At 42.1% G+C, this 23,751-nt stretch overlaps 1 protein-coding gene across 50 annotated transcripts in view; it reads left to right on the top strand.

The window, feature by feature from the left end:
- EPB41L3 (erythrocyte membrane protein band 4.1 like 3) overlaps positions 1-22,813 on the top strand; it is a 139,837-nt gene extending 117,024 nt beyond the window's left edge. For 9 of the 50 annotated variants that reach the window (XM_081562811.1, XM_081562801.1, XM_081562812.1 and 6 more), the window contains exons 13-21: positions 2,369-2,422; positions 5,402-5,593; positions 15,262-15,384; positions 15,977-16,360; positions 17,752-17,883; positions 19,505-19,603; positions 20,034-20,114; positions 20,389-20,505; positions 21,683-22,813. In XM_081562811.1, the coding sequence (XP_081418937.1) occupies positions 2,369-2,422; positions 5,402-5,593; positions 15,262-15,384; positions 15,977-16,360; positions 17,752-17,883; positions 19,505-19,603; positions 20,034-20,114; positions 20,389-20,499 (1,176 nt within the window). In that variant the 3' untranslated portion in view covers positions 20,500-20,505; positions 21,683-22,813. Of the gene's footprint in view, positions 1-2,368; positions 2,423-5,401; positions 5,594-12,541; positions 12,617-12,990; positions 13,090-15,261; positions 15,385-15,976; positions 16,361-17,751; positions 17,884-19,504; positions 19,604-20,033; positions 20,115-20,388; positions 20,506-21,682 lie in introns of all 50 variants that reach the window. The other 41 variants (XM_081562826.1, XM_081562821.1, XM_081562827.1 and 38 more) reach the window with 10 other exon arrangements.
- The last annotated feature ends 938 nt before the right edge of the window (positions 22,814-23,751 follow it).

The following is a 23,751-nucleotide window of genomic DNA, read 5'->3' as shown; positions in this document are numbered from 1 at the left end:
GTGTAAACATGTCATATGATAGTCCATGGTACGCCATAAATTTTGCAGTTTTACTTAGTCACGCTCAGTTGCTCAGTCGTGTCCAGCTCTTTGCAACCCCATGGACTATGGCCCGCCAGGCTCCTCTGTCCATGGGATTCTCCAGGCAAGAATAGTAGAGTGGGTTGCCATTTCCTTCTCCAAACAGTTGCTATAAAAATTGCTTTATTCAGCCTTTATGACTTCAGTCTTGAACTGTTTATTGATCAGGTTCTATGTTTGTTGAATGACTGACTGACTAGGTTCTAAGTAGGAATTTAAGGGGGCTTAGATGTGGCCTAAGCTGCTGTTTATTTGTGTATACCTAGGAAAAATAATAGCAATAATTGGGAAACATTGGGTTGACCAAAAGGTTTGTTCAGATTTTTCCATAACATGTTACAGGAAAACTCAAACGAACTTTTTGGCCAACCCAGTATTATATTCATAGCAATATTTGTGATTTTATAGGCATTTTTAGCTCGATGTGTGTCAGGTAGTGTATAAAGACTTAGTATCAATTACCTGATACAGTGAGGGCCATTAATTTCCTCATTTTCCAAGAAGGAAATGGGAATTAAAATATGAAACATTCCCCTCGTGCTGCAGAGTTAAATAGCAAGAATTAGAGCTGGTGTCATTCTGACATGAGACCCCTCCCTCTTATTATTCACTGTGGCGGTAATTCCAGTGCCAAGGTGCTTGGAATGCTGCTGAAGTGAATTCTAAAGCCATAGAGGATGTTTCATAAGTGGGAAGAGAAATACTTTGAAGAACATTTGAGGCCTTTGGCACAACTAGTTAGCCCCCTAAACCGAGTCGTTCTTACTTGTTGTCGAAAGCCTAAGGTTTCCTTGAGTTGTTCCGTACCTTTCGACACCAACCTGCCTCTGTCTTCCTAAATCAAACCGGCCTTACCCTAGACTGTCAGTTGAAGCCATGCTAATAATGCACCAGCAGGAATCACCTGGTAAGAAAATTAATAGCCACCCGCTCCCCAGCCAGGTGTTGCCAAGATGGTTGGGTCATGACAGCTCTCAGTGTGGTTTCTTTGCCAACCTTAGGCGTGGGAGCAGGTTGCCACGATGGAGACTCAGGTGCAAGGGCAAGCATGAGTGACAACTCCTTTTCTTTCAGGAATATTGGAAATGAAAGCTTGGGAGCAGGTCAAAAAGTCAAGCCAAGAGTCGTGTCGACTTAACCCTGTGCCAGCCCTCCCTCTTGATAACCCATGTTCTTTGCAGTGAGAGATCTAAGAGGCAGATTCACAACCTTAGAACCCCGAGTTTTGGTTGTCATTTACAAATTATTAATCACACAACTTCATTCAGAGGATTTTTAATAGTTGCTAGTTGCGAAGGGAAAGTCAGTTGATATTATGTAAGACGTTTAGGTCTCCGTTTCAATGGCCATGGCTCTTCTCTCCTCCAGAAAAAAAAAAAATTAAAAGTGTTTGTTCTAAATCATAAACATCTATAAAACAGATTAAAAATCAGTCCTGAAATCCCGATTGTGATTCTCCCGTGAAAACCCAGGCTCTGTAAAATGCTGTGCTTTGTTTTAGTTGTTTCTGACTAAATGTCTCCCTCCCTCCCTCTCTCTCTCCTTATTTCTCATTACTATTATTATTATTTGCGTCATTTGAATGTTTATTTTAGAACAAAATATTCAAATTCCATACTATTATATACCTCTTTCTATTGGAGGGTGGGACAAAATAAACAATATATAGTCTTAAAAATATCTAGTTAGCAATGCTGCTTGAGAGTTAAGTTACACTTTTCATACGTAAAACATAGGCCAGAGTCACTGGCATGTGCTTTTTATAATTAAAAGGTAATGCAGATAGCCTGATGGTCTTATTACATGGATGCAAATTATCAAAATGATATAAAAAATGAGGGCCTGAAAGTCCAGTGACTATTATAGTAGCTTTTTATTTAAATGTACTTGTTTATTTACCTTTCAGTTGTGACCTATTACACTAGAATTTTTTAAAAATATATAAATTGCAATTTTATTTACGTTAGTTTGTAGATCTTTCTTGGGGCTTCTGTTAAAAGGGCGGGAGAATGACACGGCAGCAGACATGGCACCGTGGCTAATGCACGTCCTGCAGTTCAGGCGGGCCGTGGGCCTCTGGTCTTCCTCTGAGTGTCTCTGCTGATGGAACCTGGCTCTGGCCTTTGGCTTTTGTTTGCACCTGCATTCTTGTGGGAAGGTAGTGCGATCTTACAGGGCACAGAGAAAGGGACTGGGCTCTCAGACCCGGACATACCCTCTTTGACCAGATGATTTGTTTTCTCTTCCTGCCTTCCTCTCGGAACCCGATCACCTCTGCCATCCACAGACGGACAGTGAGCGCACAGAGACGGCAGCTGATGGGGAGACCACCGCCACTGAGGTTGGTACTGTCGCCGAGGGGCCGAGCCAGCTCCCTTATGAAAACGCTCTGAGGGCCGGCTCTGTATTTGTTAGCAGCTTGCATTTAGCATATTGACATTTAGAGTGGAGAGAGATGCTACCTTTAATAATAGGAGTTAAAAATATTCTGCTGCCTAGACCACTGGTTCTCAAACTCTGGCCTGCATCAGAGTCACCTGGAGTCCTCTGTTCGCATTCAGAAGAAGGTCTGGGGTAGGCTTGAGAATTTACATTTCTAACAAATTCCCAGGTGACAGTGACTCTGTCGGTTGTGGGGTCACATTTTGAGAACTCTTGGCTAAACTGATGATACATTTAAAAAAATGTATTCCCTTAACCCGCAAGATTATGTATGATAGCCATAATGGGAGGGGAAAGTCACGGGGGGAGGGTCACAATTAATTTAAGTAGCTTGTTGACTGAATACAAATACATTTTAAAATCCCAAATGGTCAGAATGCTTATTAAAATTGTAATACCTCTCTTAACTCATTTTTTGTAGGCTGGATATAGTCTAGGTTACTCAAAAGAAATAAATTCTCCAGGGAAGAGAAAATTAGCAAATTACTATTAGTACTTTATGGGAAAAAAGAAAAATTATCACATTGACCAGTGATAGGAGAGTAACTGTGCTATTCTTTAACTTTATTAATTTTTAGGGTTCATTAAATATGTATATGGCTTATTGTTTTTTAAATCTTCTCAATCAGCAACTGATTAAAATATCTGTAAAAACAATATTTATCTATAGTAATGGAAATCAAGATGTTCATTTCCTAAAGTGCTAACAGAATTTATTTTTTACTTTGCTATAATGTTTACATTAGGTTGTTTTTTACATTATCCAATCATAATATTTTCTAGTTGGCTATTTAGGAAGAACTAAAAACATTATAAGTAATATTTACACATCATTTCATTGAAAATATGTTCAGGAAAACATTTCAAAATGGAGTTTAATTGTTTTTTTTCCTTTAGAAATGCCAGAGGTCAATTCAAAGCTTGGAAATCATCATTTTTTAATTTAAAGATAATACTGGAAAATGATTAGCCAGTTTCTTTTAGGCAGCCACATAGAAACTGATTACAGTATAATCATTTTCTCTGCCAAATATCCCAATTGCATCTTAATTTTGTGAGAATTAGTTACAGGTAGCTACTGATACATTCAACAAATTTCATTGTAATCCTAACGTATGCTATAAATGAAAAATATTTTAATAATACTACTTTAAATTTCTATAGCAGTTTTAAAATTTGTTTGTATTAGATTTGAAGCATGCAAGTGAAGATATGTAACATAGATAGATCATGCATTTTAAAAATAAAATGAACCCACCACCATTGTAGAGTCAGCATGCCACCAGCCCTCTAACACTTTTTATAAATACTTCCTCTTCTTTTTTCTGGAGCTGGTTGTAACAGTAGTGCAGAGTGGGACATTCAGGTTAGACGGTCTGGTCCCCATTGAAACCCAGACAGACTCACCTTGAAGGCAGCCTGCCCCAGTATCACCCGCTTCTCACCCATAACTTCAGTCCGGACCTCCTCTTGTGGTTGATTTTGGACTTGAGGGTAGTTTATTTATTTATTTATTTTTATTTTCTTAGTTACCCAATATCAGCCCTCTCCTCCTCCTAAATTTGTTTTAAAGTACGTGGGCTCAACAAATTAAAGGTTTGAAGAAATTTTTTAGTGTGAGAACCTTTGTGTTAAGCTCTTTGTGCCTCATTGCTCTAGTCTATAAATTGGGGATCATAATAGCTAACCTCACAGGATTATTGTGAAAATTAACTCAGAGAGAGCACTCATCATTGGGTATTCATAGCCATTGGTGAATTTTAATTTTGATGTGGCCCCTGACACTTCTGAACCATTGCTAATGTAAGGACAGCCCATCAAGTCCTAGCTGTCACCTCCCACGCAGGGTGTATGCTTGTCATAGTTGGAAGTCTCCAGGTTGAAGCGTCCAAGACCCACCGAGCAAGGAGTCTTTTGCTTTCATCATCTTATTAAGCTTCATAATTTGTGTGTGAGAACATTGTGGTTCACATATAAGAAATGTCCTCTAATGTAAGCACAAACAAGTGTCCCTGTGTAGCTGGCTTATCTAGACCCCATCCTTCGATCTCAGAGTCAATGGCATGGTAAGACTTTATCTCCCACTCTTTCTTGATGCTGGCAGTCGGACCAGGAGGAAGATGCAGAGCTCAAGGCACAGGTAGAAAACTCAAAATGGAGCAAAAGCAAAAAAAAAAAAACAAAGCAACGTGCGATAAGTCACTGTTGGTCTCCGGTGTTCAGATCGTCCAGCATGCTCCGTGGCGGTGACCGTGTGTTGGTGCCGTGCGCAGGGTGGCACTTGTTTTCGTGACTTATCATGTCCCTTACCTTTCCTTTCTTTTCCACTTTTTTCAGAATAGTCTGATTAAGCGAATAAAGGGTGAAAATGTGTATGTCAAACATAGTAATCTTATGTTAGAGGTTGGTATTGGTATATACCAGTGCATGCTTGTGTGTGTGGGTTTTCCTCCAGTGGCACACCTGTGGGCTCGTACCATGATGCATGAAGGGTGTGTTCTCACCTGTGACTACGTGCGGTTGACTTCTCTGCTTCCTTTGATTCCTCCCTGTCTCCCCAGATGTAGATGCCCTTTCCTGTGTGTGTATTTATTTTAATTCTTTGGTTCCGTGTGAATTACACTCTTTACAGTTGACCTTTGAAACTTTTGATTTTTATGCTTGCGTGATGTAGATTTTGTTTTCCCTCGCTTTCCCTTGGAAATATCACATTTTCACCAGAGTGTTTGTGGTAGTGTCATGAACCCTGATCAAAATTTTTTTTTATTTTGACTACTAATGAGATAACGACCTTACTTTTAAAAAGAGAGCAAGCAAGTGCAGAAAGGAAATCAAATGTAAAATGTTGATTGTTGGATTCTCTATGTTCTGAATATAGGAGCTAGATAAAACGCAAGACGACCTGATGAAACATCAGACCAATATTAGTGAGCTGAAAAGAACCTTTTTAGAGACCTCCACCGACACTGCCATCACGAACGAGTGGGAAAAGAGGCTTTCCACCTCCCCTGTGCGACTAGCTGCCCGGCAGGAGGATGCGCCCATGATCGAGCCACTGGTACCCGAAGAGGTTGGTATTCAGGCATCAGGTTGCACTCGTGTCCTGTTCACTAGCGTCGCCCCTCTACAGGGTCGTCAGGGAAGGGATCTGGAAGACTTCCGAGTATCAAGTCTCACCCCTTGTCTGAGTATAACCTGTAAAATGATTGGGTGGCCAAGGAGTGAAGAATCGCATCCCACGGTGCCTTGGAATAACCAAGGACACTCTGGTGCAGGGCTGCTTGTTCTAGATTTCACAGCTGAGAGACTGACCTATTGTAGGAATGAACTGTCACTTTTTCTGAATGTACTTTCGCTGCCTGAAGAAATGCCCTGAAGGCTCATAAATGTTTCTCATCACTTGCAACATGAGGCCTGTTGAGATGGTCTAATGTTTGACTGAACACTGTTCTGGAGTTGATAACATTTCAGGACATATTTTCCTCTGGGAATACTATACCAGGCTTTTACTGGTATTTGATTTTTATTTATAACATATATATACATATAGTTTTTTAAAAACAGGGTATTTTAACTGACATATATAAACATTTATATTATGATTTATAATCGGTTTTTATTTAATTTTTAAGAGGGAGAGTAAAGGCCAAATTTTTGTTTATAACATATATATATATATATATATATATATATGGTTTTTAAAAACTGGCTATTTTAACTGGTTTATATATAATAAACTTTTATATTATGATTTATAATCAGTTTTTATTTGATTTTTAAGAGGGAAAGTAAACACCAGAGGTCTTTTTGAGTAAGAGCTTTCCACATAGAATGAATACTCTCTTTAAATGTTCAGCGAGAGGATTCAGCTGGTGTGACTTCAAGGCTCCCCTGGTGTAGGACCCGCAGTGGCAGTGGTACTAATCTAACCGTAGACTATTACACGTCATCTTTCTTTATCTGTCTGTCAAAAGAAGTCATTTTAAAAATCAGCTTCTTTCTAGCATCACATTGATTAACTTCTCTCTTACCAAGATTCCTTTCTTGAAAGACATTTGTCCAGGAAGATGGGACAGAACAGAATAAAATTAAAACTTAGGCCTTTATGGGAGAAAACTCCTTTTTAAGCAGGAGTCTATATGCAATGCTTAGATATTAGTCATTTTCTAAACTTCCTTTGAAAGCCGTTTATCTAAAGTGACCACAATCATGACTTTCTTGACAGTTCCAGTCCCACTTTTTTAAAAATGACAACGTATATCTCCATTTCAGTCATTTTGAAAAAGGCCTTTTTATGCAGAATAAATGAAAAGTCCAGTGACCAAAATATTCTTGTACCATTAAACACCAGTTTCATTCAGATTGTTTATAGAGTTTCACGACAAAAAATTTCAGGTTTTCTAGGTTGATTTAAATATTGTAGTTCCTGCATTAGTAAGACTGCCATTCATGAGTTATGGTCAGATTAATTTTATCATCATTGGTCAAGTTTGATTTACCCTATTTCTTTTTTGTTATTAATTTTATGGTTTTTTTTAATTGGAGGATAATTGCTTTATAATTTTGCACTGGTTTCTGCCATACAGCAATGTGAATCAGCCATAAGGATACATATGGCCCCTCCCTTTTGAGCCTCCCTGCCACACCCAACCCCATCCCCGCACTCTAGGCTGTCACAGAGCACCAGGAGCTCCCCGTGTTACACAGTAACTTCCCACTAGCTGTTCTACATATAGCTTACCCTGTTTCTATAAGGGCTGGGAATAAGGAAGGACACATTGGCTCTGAAGATGACAGATACTGGATTAAGTTACAAAAGCACAAAATAAATTCACTTATTAAATCCTCTAATTCTTAGAGAATAACATTGATGAACCCAGTCATGTCCAACTCTTTGTGGCCCCATGGACTATAGCCCACCAGGCTCCTCTGTCCATGGGATTCTCCAGGCAAGAATACTGGAATGGGTTGACATTCCCTCCTCTAGGGGATCTTCCTGACCCAGGGATCAAACCTGAATCTCCTGCATTGCAGGCAGATTCTTTACCGCCTGAGCTAACAGGGAAGCCCATTGATGAATCCAACGAATGTTAATAACTTGAAGAGGTGATGATTTGAAATACTAAACCTAACATGGATACGGCTGCCATGTCCTTGCCTTGTCCTTGCTGATGCAGAGAAACTGCAATAGACCTAAGAAAGGATTTTTTTTACAAAAGGATTAAAGGATGGAGGAAAGATGTCCTCTGCAGAAGAGCAAGCACTTGGGTTCCATAGCCCAGGCATCAGCAGCTGACTTAGTAACTGCGTTCAAGTGTCTGTTGAGTGGTTATGCAGATGGTGTACCTCAGGACTTCTCTACCACCCAGAAGGGAAGACACTATAGGAAGACTTGCTGGATGTAAAGAAGAGCTTCTTACAAACAAGGGTGATCGACTCTGTTATCAAAGGGGCTCTGAAAAAGAAACTCTGAGTAGCCTCAAGTCCCAGAAGAGTGGTCCTTCCTGGGCTGGGCAGTCAGGGCTGTGCCCACTTCCCTCACCCTGGGGGCTTCCATCTGACACTCCTCCCCTGTAGGATGACACCCAGTTTGCACTCATTTGAGGGCCCTGGAGACAGCCCTAAGAACAACCCTGCAAGTTCTTATTCTTCAAATTCTTCTTCATTTCTATATTCAAACTTAACATGGCTTTCATTATTGGTGTGTGAAAATCTACAAAAGATAATTGTGTCCTCCCAGCCAGCTAGGCACATGCAAAGCGTATTTGTTTTAAAACATGTAAACAGAAGATACTCATCTTAGAGGTGAGATATTTTTCTATATAAATTACTCATTTGCTCTTACCCATCCGTTTAATGCATCTCACTTTAATTAAACAGTAATTGGCCAGTTTTAGAAGGAGGTCTAATTATTTCTAAAAGAAGGTATTTAACTTAATTTTTTTAAGTGACATCTCAAAGTAATGTTATTTGTGTCAGAAGGGTAAAGGAACTTTGATTTAGTGACCCCAAGCTTAGTTGGATTTTTTTTGGCAATCTCAGTGATACAGTGTTGTTTTGGAAAGATAATATAATGATCCCTGATTTTTAATGAACCATCTTTTTTCTTTATCTATGGTGGTTGAACCCTAAGTAAATCTATTTTGCTACCAATTTATTATGAACAATTAAGAAAATTAGGAGTTGGAAATACAATGAGCTAGTAATGGGATCATATTCTTAGAATATAATGTATGTTTAATGTCAAGTGTGAATTTTATTGCCAGTTGTTTCACGTTTCAAATGTTTGAGTTCATAGCAGACAAGAGGCCATGATGCCCCAAAGAAGCAAATGATAGCAAATCCTCCTGAACTTTGGCAAACAGACAGACCTGCACATAGAGCCCGTGGAATGGAGGGTAGAGGGATGAGATGTGAAGGGTGTCAGGCGCATCTTCTGTCCACAGATATGTCCCATGGCAGCCTTTTTGTGATGCAGTCACAGGCCTAGTCCATATCAGGGGAATAGTGAAAGTGTTAGTGGCTCAGTTGGATCCGACTCTTTGCGACCCCATGGACTGTAGCCCGCCAGGCTCCTCTGTCCATGAAATTTTCCAGGCAAGAATACTGGAGTGGGTTGCCATTTCCTTCTCCAGGGGTTTTGCCCAACTCAGGGATTGAACTCTGGTCTCCCACATTGTAGGCGGATTCTTTACTGTGTGAGCCACCAGGGGAATATTCTTTCATGGTTATTTGAACACTGAGAATTTCCACATTCTAACCACAATGCAATACAGGTTAGCACTTATACATTGCCAGTGCTGTCCTCTTTTTTAAGGTGGCAGGCAGTTTTACTGGTATATAAGCTTAGCACAATCAACCCTTCCTATTCATGGATTCTAGATTGTGCACATTCATCTACTCACTGAAATTTATTGTAATCTTAAAATACTAAACATTTTCATAATAATTTGCAGACAGATTCAAAGTGGTAAAAAAATAAATAGTTGCTCAAGGCATTCCCAGATAAGGTTGAACAGGTAACAATTTCAGGTCTCATACTATAAGCAAGTGTCCTTTTCATAGCCTATTGAGGGCCACGTTTTTGCTTTTTTGTGTTCTTGGTGATTTTTACTGTCTAAAATGACCTCCAGGCATAGCGCTAAAGTGCTCTCTAGTATTCCCAAGTACAGGAAGGCTGTGATGTGCCTTACAGGAAAATATGCATGTTAGGTAAGCTTTGTTCAGGATTAAGTTACAGTGCTGCTAACTGTGAGTTCGATGTTAATGGGTCAATAATATATATTAAAGAAGTGGTCTTTCAACAGAAACACGCATAAAACAAGGTTATGCATTGATCAGTTGAAAATTTCATGACCAGAGGCACCCAGCAACCTGACCCTGTCTTTCCCCTAGGAGCCATGGTTCAGCACTCACTAATTCAGTGTTTACTGATTCAGTATTCACTAGTCCAGTGTTCACTGATTCAGCGTTCACGTCAACTTTATAGACCATAATTGTCTTGAATATCTAGAATCAACTCTCTTTATGCATTTTTCTGCTTTCTTGTCCAAGTTTACTTTTGCTATTCTGGTCTCAGATGGCCCTTAAATTGGGCAAAAAAAAAATCCATTCACCATGGATCATCTATAAATGCTAGAGAGAATCATCTTTATTCTCTGAATCTGACTTCTGTGACTTTCCATTTAGACCTTGGGGTGCAACTCTGGATGCATGTTACAATCACCTACAAGACTTTTAAACTACTGATACCTGGGTTCTGCATCAGAATCTCATTTAATTAGACGTGTACCTTACACATTACTCTTACTTAAAAGCTCTCTACATAATTGTGATGCACAACCAAGTTTGAGAACCCCCAACCCAAGCAGAAATGAAAGTCACAGCTCCATAGAGACCCTTATGAGCAAGTAACAGCTCTGTGAAGTTTGCAGGCCACTATATGGCCTTATGTCCCAATTATGACACAGACATGAATGTTTAAGTAACTAAATAAAATAGAGTGTGCATCTGACTGTGTCTTGAAAGTGAAGTTGCTCAGTTGTGTTCAACTCTTTGAGACCCCATGGACTATAGCCCACCAGGCTCCTCCATCCATGGGATTTTCCAGGCAAGAGTACTGGAGTGGGTTACCATTTCCTTCTCCAGGGGATCTTCCCTACCCAGGGATCAAACCCTCGTCTCCCACATTGCAGATAGACTCTGTCTTGCTGCTGCTGCTGCTGCTGCTAAGTCGCTTTAGTCGTGTCCGACTCTGTGCGACCCCATAGACGGCAGCCCACCAGGCTCCGCCGTCCCTAGGATTCTCCAGGCAAGAATACTGGAGTGGGTTGCCATTTCCTTCTCCAGTGCATGAAAGGGAAAAGTAAAAGTGAAGTCGCTCAGTCGTGTCTGACTCTTAGCGACCCCATGGACTGTAGCCTACCAGGTCTTAACCCCTAGTAAATGTCTCGATCATCAGCTTTTCTTTATCAATACCTCTTCACTTCTCTTTAGTCAAACTCACTGGGTTGGAGTCGATCATACATAGGATTAATGGTAACATCTGTCCCCTCATGTTACCCTTTTCTGTTATTGGGTATACACAGTTCTGAATGCAGACCATGTGGACATTTTTAATTACAGACACAGACGTTTTTAAAATTAGTTGATGTCAGATAACAGGATATGCTGAAAACCACTGTTTTCCTGCTGCTGGGGTTTTTTTTTAAGCTTTCATCTTAGGAAAAACATTTAGCTCAGTGATTATAATTAGAAGCCTAGTCTTGGTATTCTGATAAGTACCTATAATTTCAACCTTTCCTTCCTGTTTCTTATTTCTGTTGGAAAAAGAGGCTCTGATTGAAAGTTTAAAGCATAAATCCACATTTAATGATTCCACAGGGTACATTTTGTCTCTTCCAATATCTTTCTCCAAAATGGGGCAGGACAGAAATTTTTTTTCCCCTTCAAAATGTCTTTGTTCCTTATTTAAAAGGAGCGTCTGAGAGCAGTGCTATCAGAATCTGTCAGCAGGCCCTTCTGGAGAACGTTCCAGATGCTCCTCTATAACCTCTTGCAGGAAAATAATTAAATATAGTACTGAAAGCTTTGTAAACACATACATAGGGATTTTAAATACCTCTGATAAAATTATACTACTTAACAAACACCAAGAAGGTTTATTTTCAAAGTTCCGTTCCTCTAGATACTTTGAACTCTGTTATTATTTTTAAATTGCTTTACCAAAATGTCCTTTCTATCACTATTCTGTGGAGTTTCATTAGCTACCGAGCCTGTGCAGAGAGACAGGCTCAGTAATTAATGTAGTGTCCCTTGAATTATGCCTTTTTAATGCTAAAGAAAGAAAAATATATGAAAGGAAAACACCTATTTTAACATTTATTGAAATACTTAATTCTTCACCAAGATATTCTAAAGCTGACTTTTCAGAATTACTCACCGTGTTATAAAAGTTCAAATAAAGCTATAACATTGAGTATATTTTATATTTATTTGTAGAATAAAGACCTCAAGATAGGCTGGGTTTTTTCGATTAGTAGGTAATGCAGTGATCCATGTGTATTTCCTTCCTCTGCATCAGGCAGCTCTTCAGTGCACAATATGATCAAGAATTTGGCAGAAATGGAAGTGAGGATTTATTCCTAACTTATTTTTTTAATCTTAGCATTTTCATTTGCATACTCATTTCTACAGTATTGCAGATGACAGCCATATAAACACCTATTGAGACTCCAGGAAGTCCTTTATTCCACTCTTGCATGTTCTGTGTTTGTAAAAATGAGAAATGTTTGAGTTCTAAAAATACCGGAGAGTCACAGTATAATAATCTGTTACACTTTGGAAATAATTATTCAACTTTGAGATTAATTTTCCAAATTAATAGACAATAATTCTTCTGGAAAAAAATGAATGACTATTATATGTGTAGCACAAGAAAAGAGCTCTCTTCCTAACTTGCTTTTTTTGGAAACTGTCTGCTTCCTCCTCTCCCACCCAACCCCCTTTATTCAAACAGACTGAAGAAGAAAGGGAGATTTCTGAAAAGGTTCTATTTTTGCAGCAAGGAAGCTCTCCATTCTTTGAGTCTCAGGTAAAAAACAAACATTAAGGAATCAGAGGGAATTACTCTTCAGATTTCAGTGTCATTCAAATATCGTTAGTTTTTCCTTTCCTTTTAAAATTTACCTTGCTTGCCACCAAGGTAGGTATATCATTTTTGCCTAGATTCCGGGGAGGGAAAATAGGGAATTTTCTTACTGTTTTAGTTATCCGTTAGCCATCATTTCTTTGTGGCCTTTGCTTCTCAGTGATTATGTCTGTGTTTGGTCATTGAAGCATTATGATTATAATTTGTAATGATATTATTGGGCCTTTTTACTGTCTCTTTCACCCATAGAGCCGTGCTAATTCAGATGACCTTGATTGACTTTGAAAGTTCTGAACTTTTATTGGTTTTCCCACTAGCCGAGTGTGATACAGAAAATTCAGGAAGGAGACTCAGCAATCTCTGTGGTTACCTCTCGTCAAATCATTTTCCAGAAAACTGTCCCGTCGACCCTAGAGGTTACTTTTCAATTCATTTCATTTAATCCAGCACCAGTCTGTAGATGGATCTGTAATCTTCTCTCTTAAGCCCCGCCCCCTCCAATTCTAGCTTCAGGTTTTCAGGCAAGGATAAATAAGAAAGTAAAAAACATCCAAGATCAAAATGTAAACCAAGGCACTCCCCTGCTCCTGGCTTGGTTTCTCTTTCCTCTGTAACCTGTTAGACTAAGTCACCTGCTAACCTCTGCATAGGCTTCCCAAATACAGAAGTTTCATAGCTCCCATTTCTTCTGCCTTTTTGGAACTAACACTAAGGAAACTGGCAAAGAAACTCCTGAGACAATGAACTTTGGTTGTAAATAAGTTTGGAACAATGTGCAGACAAGTATAGCCTATTTTTTTAAGAGGCTCTGACAATGTGCTAACAGTGGGAAATAGTTCATTACCATGCCTGGAACACAGGTGCACTCAGTATTTATGGATAATAAGTGCTAGAGTGGATTCCAGCACCCATATAAGGAAATATAATTCACAAAAACGGAAAATGATTTTCACAGAAGTTTGTGGAAATGCTGGCACGTACTTTGTGAGAACAACAGATGTGAAGTACAGTGTTCTATTTCACATGGAAAACAGTCTTTTCTGTGTCCACCTGAGTAAAGCTGCATAACTTGTGCAACAACTTCAAAAAGGTTATATAATCTTGAAATACAAAATGATCAGACATTGAGTACAAGATCAGATATATTCCCTGCAAAATTTACCACTAAAGTATTTCAAGAAATCTGAAATTGCAGGTCTACAATAGACCATACTCTGAGTTGAAGGCTAGAGTTAATACATTTCACATGAGAAGAGGTTGCAGCCGTGATTAATAGATCACAACCCCTGCCCTGGACACTCACCTCCCAGACCTGGGTGTAGCTCTCATCTAGATTGCCTTTTTTAAAGGATTCTTATTTTAGAAATGAAATACCATCAGAATTTCTAATTTAGCTTTTATATTTCAAATATAGGGCACAGAGGATTGGGTTGTTGTAGACAAAGTGCCCACTGAGGTAGCTGATGGTGATTTGAAAAAGACTGTGACGTACAAGGTGTTGACCTTGAGCAGTAGCACTGGTGACATCCCCACCGACCTCTTCAGATCGAGCACCGTGGAAGTGCAGGGCTTCGGAGACGTGGCCCAAGGAGTGCACTTGAAGGAAGAGAACAAGCAGAAGATATACACGCTCGGAAAGTCTTACGACACCGTGTCCGGAAAAATTGTCACGATGACCGGAAAAGGCAGAGAAGGCGAGAAGTTGGTGTCACCCTCCACTGTGGAGCGGGGACTGGCCGAGTCCATAAAGACCCCCCTCGTCCTGGCCGAGTTCGAGGTCCTGCAAGCTGTGGCCGAGGACAGAGCCAGGAGGGGGGCCGAGGTCCACACCCCGAAGCGGAGGCTGTCGGAGTCGCTGGCCCCCATCAAGGAAGCCGAGTCCCGACTGCAGAGCCCGGAGGACGATGCTGTGGGGAAAGCCCCGGTGCCCAGGAGGGATGCTGGCCTGGAGGGCCCGCCAATGGGCCTAGTGGAGGCCGAGGCCTTGAAGGTGGGGCCCTTTGGTCCCCGCAGGAAGAGCCTGTCCGAGTGGAGGTACTCACAGGAACCGGCCATCACCACTGCCCATTATGTCGTCACCGAGTCGGCTGCGTCCCGAGTCGTGGTAACCGGGGCCGCCTTCGGGCCGCCGTTTCCGATTCCAGCATGACTGTTTGCAGAGGCAGCCCTTCCACCCCAGCCTTTCCGTTTCTCTGGCTGTTTGGCTTATGTTGAGAGCCTCCAACCCGAGCTTTTTGGTTGTTTTCATGGTTAAAGTCACCATGCGGTCCGACGTGCGCCTTGAGACACCTGCCGTTTTATTTCAGCTCTTGTCCCCGAGGTGGGGTGGTGCTGCCGGCCTTGCAGGGCCAGGAAAGGATCCACTTCACCCAGCACCGCCCCAACCCAGGAACTCTCTCTGCTTTCCCGAACCAGAGCCCCTGCTCACCCCGATGACTGGCTGTTTTGAGTTCCCTTCCCTTTCTGTAGCTCCCACCATCCCTCACCCTGGGTCCCATGCCCACCGTTGTCTCACCGGCTGTGAATGTGTACATGCCCACGTGTGTCCCAACCACTGTGCCTGACTCTCCATTTCTCTGTTCACTCAGACCAAACAGACTTCTGGCGAAAAGCTCATGGACGGCTCAGAAATCCTCAGCTTATTAGAGTCTGCGAGAAAACCGACAGAGTTCATAGGCGCGGTCACTTCCACTTCTCAAAGCTGGGTGCAGGTGGCCGTTTGTTTCCATGCCCCGTGTCGCTGCTGTGCCTTTTTGCCTTTTCTTTATGCCTTTTTGATGTGTGTGTGTGTGTGTGTGTGTGTGTTTTCTATCCAGGTGGCTTTGCCTTAAATACTTGAGAGGGTCTTCACTTCCACCCCTCTGTGCCTGCCCCACATATACATCACATGTCTTCAGTTCCATTACAAGAACATACTTCAGATGTTCAGAAAGTAGTCTTCCTGACACATTTTAACAGCATTTAATTTTTAAAGCATTTTATGTCATCTGTTAGGTCTGAAGAAGCCGCCGAGACTGATAAGCATGTGCTCCAATGCTTTCGTTTTGTTTTGATTTTTAAATTGCATTTTATACCACGCTCTTGTTTCTTTTGCGACATCCCAGAGGAGCAGCACAAGTTTGAGTGTGTGTTTTGGAGTATCAAAGATGCTGGTGGGGGGAATGAAAGCTAAGTTATATTTTCTGTAAGTGCTGCTGGGTATAAGCACAGGTACCCAGTGAGTGGCTTCTTTTGGTTTTTTGCCTTTTGACCTTTGCTTGGTGGAAAGTCATGCTGATGCCACAATTTTTTTTTTCCATGCAGAAAATAGAAGCCAAGATGGAGTCCAGTGATATTGAGACAGAAACAGCCCAGCAACCCCAGCCACCTAGTGTGGAGAAGGTTGTGCAGGAAACGGTGTTGGTGGAGGAGAGACATGTGATGAATGTGCATGCGAGTGGGGATGCTTGTTATGCGGCTGGAGATGACGCGGACACTGCGACCCAGGCAGCACCTGCTGATGCTTCTGGCGCAAAGGGGAAGGAGGGCTTGGCTATTACTGAAGGAGCAAAGGAGGAGGAAGGGGAGGTGGCCGATAAAGTTGTTGTGGAGCAGGACGAAATGGCCACTGCTTCCTGTGAGCCAGAGGAGGAGCCGAGTGCAGCCGTCCACGTTTCAGAAACTTTGGAACAAAAACCTCATTTTGAGGTAACTAATAGTTAATATTCCGTGTAGCACTAAAGTAAGTCCCTAAAATTTAGTTAAGTGTAAAGGCGGGGCTACGTGTTCAAAATTTTCTCCCTCTTCCAAGAGCAGTTTGTTTCTCCTCTTAACTGCCTTCTTGCATGGCAATTGTGGGTCTCCGTGCTGGTTTCCATCTTTGGGATCACATGCAAACATAGATAATGATGATTAATAATCTACAGTTCCAGGAAATGGTTCTTACTCTTGCAGTTACTGTTCAGTCGCTCAGTCGTGTCCAACTCTTTGCGACCCCATGAACTGCAGTATGCCAGGCCTCTCTGTCCATCACCAACTCCCGGAGTCCACCCACACCCAAACCCATGTCCATCGAGTCAGTGATGCCATCCAACCATCTCATCCTCTGTCGTCCCCTTCTCCTCCTGCCCCCAATACTACCCAGCATTAGGGTCTTTTCCAATGAGTCAACTCTTCGCATGAGATGGCCAAAGTATTGGAGTTTCAGTTTCAACATCAGTCCTTCCAATGAACACCCAGGACTGATCTCCTTTAGAATGGATTGATTGGATCTCCTTGCAGTCCAAGGGACTCTCAAGAGTCTTCTCCAACACCACAGTTCAAAAGCATCAATTCTTGGGCGCTCAGCTTTCTTCACCGTCCAAATCTCACAACCATACATGACCACTGGAAAAACCATAGCCTTGACTAGACGGACTTTTGTTGGCAAAGTAATGTCTCTGCTTTTAAATATGCTATCTAGGTTGGCCATAACCTTCCTTCCAAGGAGTAAGCGTCTTTTAATTTCATGGCTGCAGTAATTGGCGGTAAACCTGGGAGATGCATGGCCAGCCAAGATACTAGAAAACTTGATAGATCTATTTCTGATCAGTGTACTTATCCAGAAGGACCACATCCAGGCTTGCCCAGACACCAAGTGCTAGAATTGATTCTTTCTTTTCTTTTATTGAGATTCCAGAAGTATATGTAGGCAGGGGTGGTTCAGTGTCTTATTACTTGCTCCTTTTCTCTAAGAAGTTATTCAATAAAAGGCTAATTTATGGTTTTTAATCTATTAAAATTAGTTCTTGAGATAGAAGAGAGGGAATATAAAAATGTGGATGTTTTTTCAATTTCCTTCAAATTATTTTCCTTTACCTGGAACATTTCATATGAATTCTGGGAGACTCACATATATCTATTGTGTGCCTCATTCCCCAACTTGCTGCTGCTGCTGGGGTGCCATTGCCTTCTCCCATTCCCCAACTTACCCCCATGTAATACATAAACATTTATTTCATACTAACCTGTGCTTATATAGCCACCGAGAGGGGAGGGGGGAAAATATATGTGTCTGTGCAAAATTTAAGAAGCACTCTGTCTCCTTCCCATTGGTATAGTCTTCAACTGTGAAAACAGAAACCATCAGCTTTGGCAGCGTTTCACCAGGAGAAGTAAAGCTGGAAATTTCTACCAAGGAAGTGCCGGTAGTCCACACAGAAACAAAAACCATAACATATGAATCATCACAGGTAAGACAGTCTATGAAACCCAGAGCCCTGGCACCTGTTTCACCCCATGCACGACTTCGTGCACCTGAGTGTAATTAGTGAAAGTCACTCAGTCATGTCTGACTCTTTGCAACCGCATGGGTTGTAACCTGCCAGGGTCCTCTGTCCCTGGGATTCTCCAGGCAAAAATCCTGGAGTGGGTAGTCACTCCCTTCTCCAGAGACCTTCCCAACCCAGGGATTGAACCTGGGTCTCCTGCATTGCAGGCAGATTCTTTACTGTCTGAGCTACCAGGGAAGCCCTAAGTGTAATTACATGATACCGAATCTATGAGAAGACTCAGAGGACCCAATTGTCTCTATCAAAAACAGTGCAATAATTGTAACTTTATTACTGATCAAGGAAGAGCAGGTGACTTAAGCAGGTCTTCACATGTCTCAAAATGTAGACGTGAAGTGAAAGTCGCTCAGTCGTGTCCGACTCTTTGCGACCCCATGGATTATACAGCTCATGGAATTCTTTAGGCCAGGATACTGGAGTTGAGTAGCCTTTCCCTTCTCCAGGGGATCTTTCCAACCCAGGGATTGAACCCAGGTCTCCCACATTGCAGGCGGATTCTTTACCAGCTGAGCCACAAGGGAAGCCCAAGAATACTGGAGTGGGTAGCCTATCCCTTCTCCAGCAGATCTGCCCGACCCAGGAATCGAACCGGGGTCTCCTGCATTGCAGGCAGATTCTTTACCAACTGAGCTATGAGGGAAGCCAAAATGTAGAAAGAGGCTCAGAAATCTTATCTCCTTCACTGTTTAAATAAGGAAAAGCGCTACCTCCACCAGGCCCTACTTACACTTCTGAAGCCCTGTTTTTTTTGTTTTTGTTGTTTTTAACAGTAGTGACCATTTAGTAAGCCTATTATGTGCCGCATACTCTATAAACATCCCATATAAATCTCATAAATAAAGTGGTGGTGGTTGTTGTTCAGTTGCTAAGTTTTGTCCAACTCTGCAACCCCATGGACTGCAGCACACCAGGCTTCCCTGTCTTTCACTCTCCACTCTCTCCTGGAGTTTGCTCAAACTCAATGTCTGTTCAATCAGTGATGTCATCCAACCATCTCATCCTCTTCGTCCCCTTCTCCTCCTACCTTCGGTCTTTCCCAGCATCAGGGTCTTTTCCAATGCGTCAGCTCTTTGCATCAGGTGGCCAAAGTATTGGAGCTTCAGCTTCAGCATCAGTCCTTTCAGTGAATATTCAGGGTTGATTTCCTTTAGGATTGGTTGGGTAGAATTTTTTTTTACTTTTAATTTGGCCACGCAGCATAGCTTGTGGGATCTCAGTTCTTCTTCCAGTGATTGAATCTGGGCCACTGCAGTGAAAGCATCTAGTCCTAACTGCTAGACCACCAGGGACCTCCCAAGAAGGATTTTCTCATATTTTTATCTTTTGAAGTCCTGGTTTTTAATGATAGTTCACAGCCGTGTTTGGTCCAGTCTAGAGTCAGCGGCAGCTCTCAGGGCTAACAGTGAAGCACAGTGATTGTGCAGATAACTAAGTCATCACCATGCCCTCAAGCAACAGAGCGGGTGTCCTGGAGAGGTAATGTCAACATTCAAGTGTCGTGTCTCCTGCTTGGCTTGCTTAGGTCGATCTTGGCGCTGACTTGGAGCCGGGTGTGCTCATGAGCGCGCAGACCATCACATCTGAAACCACCAGCACCACGACCACCACCCACATCACCAAAGTAAGTGGACTGGGAACAGACCCAGGGAGGTGTCCGTGCAGAACCCCCAGGTTGCACTGCACCTGCAGGCACTTACATGAATACCAGGATGCCAGGCACTGCCTTTGAGCTCTCACAGCTGCTGTGTTTCTGATACCTCCATCCTCACCTGCTGAGTTCTGCTTAGGAACATGCGTTCCAATGCCCTTAGCGTAGCACTTCACTCCATTGCTTCGCATATCACAGACGCTCCAGAAACGCCAGCCAGCCAAACCCAAAGGAATCTATTCTGTCTTCACTTCTGAAATTAACAGTTGTAAATAACTGCCATAGGAGTCCGTTTCCATTTTCAAAGAATGAATGAGGCTATTTAAAGCTGAGTCAGCATTTTCTACCATTTCCCCCAGTCAGCAGGGATGGTAAAGTTGTAATGCTTGTCTGTTGCTTTCAGACTGTGAAAGGAGGCATCTCAGAGACGAGGATTGAGAAGCGAATCGTCATCACTGGAGACGCGGACATTGACCATGACCAGGTATCTCGTGAGAGAGGGTGGATACCCTGGCAGGGAACCATAAGAAACACCGGCTGGCCCTACTTTGCCCAGAGCTGTCCTCCAAGTCCAGCCTGTAGTCTGAACAGTTTTCTGAATTAGCTTTCCAGCATACAACGTATGAGCCCCTTGGCAGTTGTTGTGCCCTCTTTGTGAGTTGTGTAGATAGATCTAGCCCATGAGTCTCCTCCTTGCTCTGATCATGCATGTTCCACCTCCTTTTTGTCTCTGCCCTCCTGTGACTTCCCGGGGATAGGCGCTGGCTCAGGCAATTAAAGAGGCCAAAGAGCAGCATCCTGACATGTCAGTGACCAAAGTAGTGGTCCATAAAGAGACAGAGATCAGCCCGGAGGATGGAGAAGACTGAGCCCAGGTAAGAGGCAGGTGCTGCTTCTCCAGGCTTGGCCTCGGCTGGCATGTGGCCCGGGGCTGCCCTCTCTCCCTCCCCTCACCTCCTCCTTTTCTCCTTTTTCTCTCACTGGCATTTGCAGGCCTGGGTATCAAGAGGATGGAGAATTGGTTTGCGGATACTGGTTTGTTTCAGATTTATAGGCTCCATACTATGGACTTTTGATGTCCCCCCTGCCAGTTAGAGGATAAAGAGAAAGCCGAGTCTGCTTGCATGGTCCTGCACGTCTTCCCTTTTAGTCCATGCTCCTCTCATTAGCCAGGTCTGAAAGGTCATGTTTGTTTGATTTCACCGGCCACATAGCCTAATCAGCTCTAATATGGTTTTGTTCTGAGAGGTGCAATTTGTGTGTTCCAAAAACTAGGGAAATAAAATGACACCCATTCTGATGGCAGCATTATCCCATTGTTAGCTTCCTCTTCGACTGTTTGGTTCTGGCCTGTTTATGCTTTTGTTTTGCTTCGTTCTACAATTTGAAACCAGAGCACTCACTCTCACTGTGGATGTCATCTATTTTCCTGTGTTCTTTGGGATGTTTTTTTTTCCCCTGAGTGTAGCACTGTGTCTCAGGAGGAGGCAAAAATGCAGTCTTGTGGTCCTGCTCTCCTTCAGGAAATGCATGCCTTTTCAGCTGCTGTTTGGCCAGCATCACAAGCAGACAGCATCTCCTGTGTGTGCTCAGACTTGCCATGCATACTAACCCACCCGCGAGAACTTGATGAGCACTGAACATCCTTCGAGGGCTTTGCATGCTGAATGCAGCACCTTGCACCCTTGATTATGTAGTAAAAGTCTCTTAAATGCTCTACCTGTGTAGAGGAGGTTACTTCTCTAACGTTGGTTTAAGGAACCTAGATTGATAAGTGGACTCTCTCAAAGGAAAAATATAAAAATCACTCATCATATTCAAATTAAGAAGGAAAGCAAAAAAAGAAAAAGTGTCTCTTCAGTGAGGTCAGCCACTTGGGTGATGATGAGGTTATTTCAGAAGAAGCCTATCCATGACGTACACTGGTGTTTTACAGTATCTTGTCCAGAAGAGCATTTAATAACCTTGTAAGATACTTGCCACCTGACTTCAATCTGAGGGAAACTCTCATATATTTTCAAATGAGTAACTGATTAAATCTCTCTTCTACAGGAATAACCTAGGCTGCACACGAAGCCAGTCATGCAAACCATTAGGAAAAACCAGAGTCTATATGGCGTTCCCTCTTCTAACCCACTGACTTGTATCTGCCTGTGGACAATTTCAATCCAGAAGAACTGACTTTGACCATTTAATAAAGACACTGGCAGAGAGATCTTCCCATAATAAAGCAATCTGAATCAGCACCACTAAACTGATATTGCATGAAGCAACGATACAATTACAAAAAGAGCAGCATTTTTACTTTTCACACCGTGTCTCAGTTTTCAGCTCCACCTGCACGTTCATAACCAACAATAGAAACCGTGATCTCATGTAACACATAAAACAGTCCATGCCTTTCATAGTTGATGATGATTAAAGTCTAAACAAAATTGCAATTTCTTAGGTGACAAATCTTTTGTTTACAGATCAACGAAGATTACCCTAAACTGCTAGAAGCTGTCTAGGTCCGCTGTGTCAGGTTTTTCCCAGATTAGATGTGCCAATAACCAAGTTTATTCAGTAAACAACTTGAATCTTGTTATTTGTTTCCTCTGGTTTATTACTCTCACCCATCAACAATAATGACTCTCTGGTAATATTTAATGCTCACAATCCTGCTTTATGTAATCTAATTTAATTCGTTATAAGGTAGTACTGATTTTAGCATATTAATGTGATTTCTTCCCTGTCGTCTGCTTTGGTCCGTGTTCAATCTGGAAAGCTTCCCAGGGTACCCTGACGAGTCCTAAATATGTAAAATGTCATTATTTTGGAAAGAAAACCTGTATTTTTGTTAGTTTACCGTAATGATGAAACTTCACTCCAGGAAAACTCGTTGGGCTTCAGTTGCTTTTGTGTTCTTTCTTCATTTCTCCTTCCTGGTATTTTTTTTTAATTAATTTTTCTTTTTTTACTTGAAAAAAGTGTTTTATTTCCAAATCTGGTCCATATTTACAATCTAGTTCAGAGCCAAGCCTTAAACTGTACAGAATTTCCACTGTAATTAAACTATTGAGCATTGAGTTATAAATAGCCTTCAAGAAGATATATTCTCCATTTCACTGTCAACTGCATCGCACAGCCCCTGGTGAATGTGTGTTTCTGCACAGCGAAATAAAAACGGTCAATGCATTTAAATCTCTAATTCTCTACGTGTAATACTTTCAGGATCAGACGCGTTTGGCCCAGAGCTAACATTTGCATGACATCAAAGGGCCTCATTCATCTGCAGGATAGAAAGAGCCTGTCTTTTTTCCAGGATAAGAAGTGCAGAGAGAGATGGTGAACAAAATACATGTAGATAAACGTTGGGTTGCCTATGGAAGCCGGGAAAAGTACAACGGGTATCACAGAACCTCGTTTTCACAGTTTTTGTTTTTCTGTTAGAAGGGAGGCTCTGCTGAAAACTCAGTGCTTCTGGGGGCTTTTAATTCTACCAGAGAGACACCTCTGTCTCGCATTAGCACCAGAGCTGAGCAGATGAGCAGGCCGGTCTGCAGGGCCCACGCGTGTTCCCGCGGCTCATTCACTCCTCGAGTGCCAGGGACTAAGAATCAGACTTTCTGTTGCCAGCTGCCCACCTAACGCCTGAGTATATCCACTGGCACTTCCTCCCTCATATCCCAACTTACTAAAAAAACTCTTCATTAAATTTTTTTTCCAGAAAATTATTAATATCTTTGACCACATTTATTGTGTTACGTTGGTCACTTGTGTTCTGACTCTTTGCAAACCCCTAGACTGTAGCCCGCCAGGCTCCTCTGTCCGTGGGATTCTCCAGGCAAGAATACTGGAGTGGGTTGCCATGCCCTCCTCTGGAGGATCTTCCTAACTCAGGGATTGAATCTGTGTCTCCTGCATTGGCAGGTGGATTCTTTGCCTGGGAAGCCCTATTTGACCACATATCTTAGTCTTGTTGAGGGAGTCAGATTCTTACCATTTCTCTCTGAAGTTCTCAGTCTGTCCTTACTGTCAATACTAAGTGTTCGTTTTAGGAACTGAAGCATCATTTTAATTGTGCTTGAAGCCAGTCCAAAATTGTCTTGAGAAAAGTTAACACTTTTACTGATAGGAAA

The sequence above is a fragment of the Giraffa tippelskirchi genome, chromosome 14, assembly GCF_054371585.1.
Source record: "Giraffa tippelskirchi isolate mGirTip1 chromosome 14, T2T-mGirTip1v1.2.pri, whole genome shotgun sequence".
Taxonomy (NCBI): Eukaryota; Metazoa; Chordata; class Mammalia; order Artiodactyla; family Giraffidae; genus Giraffa; species Giraffa tippelskirchi.
This window is presented reverse-complemented; position numbering and strand designations above follow the sequence as displayed.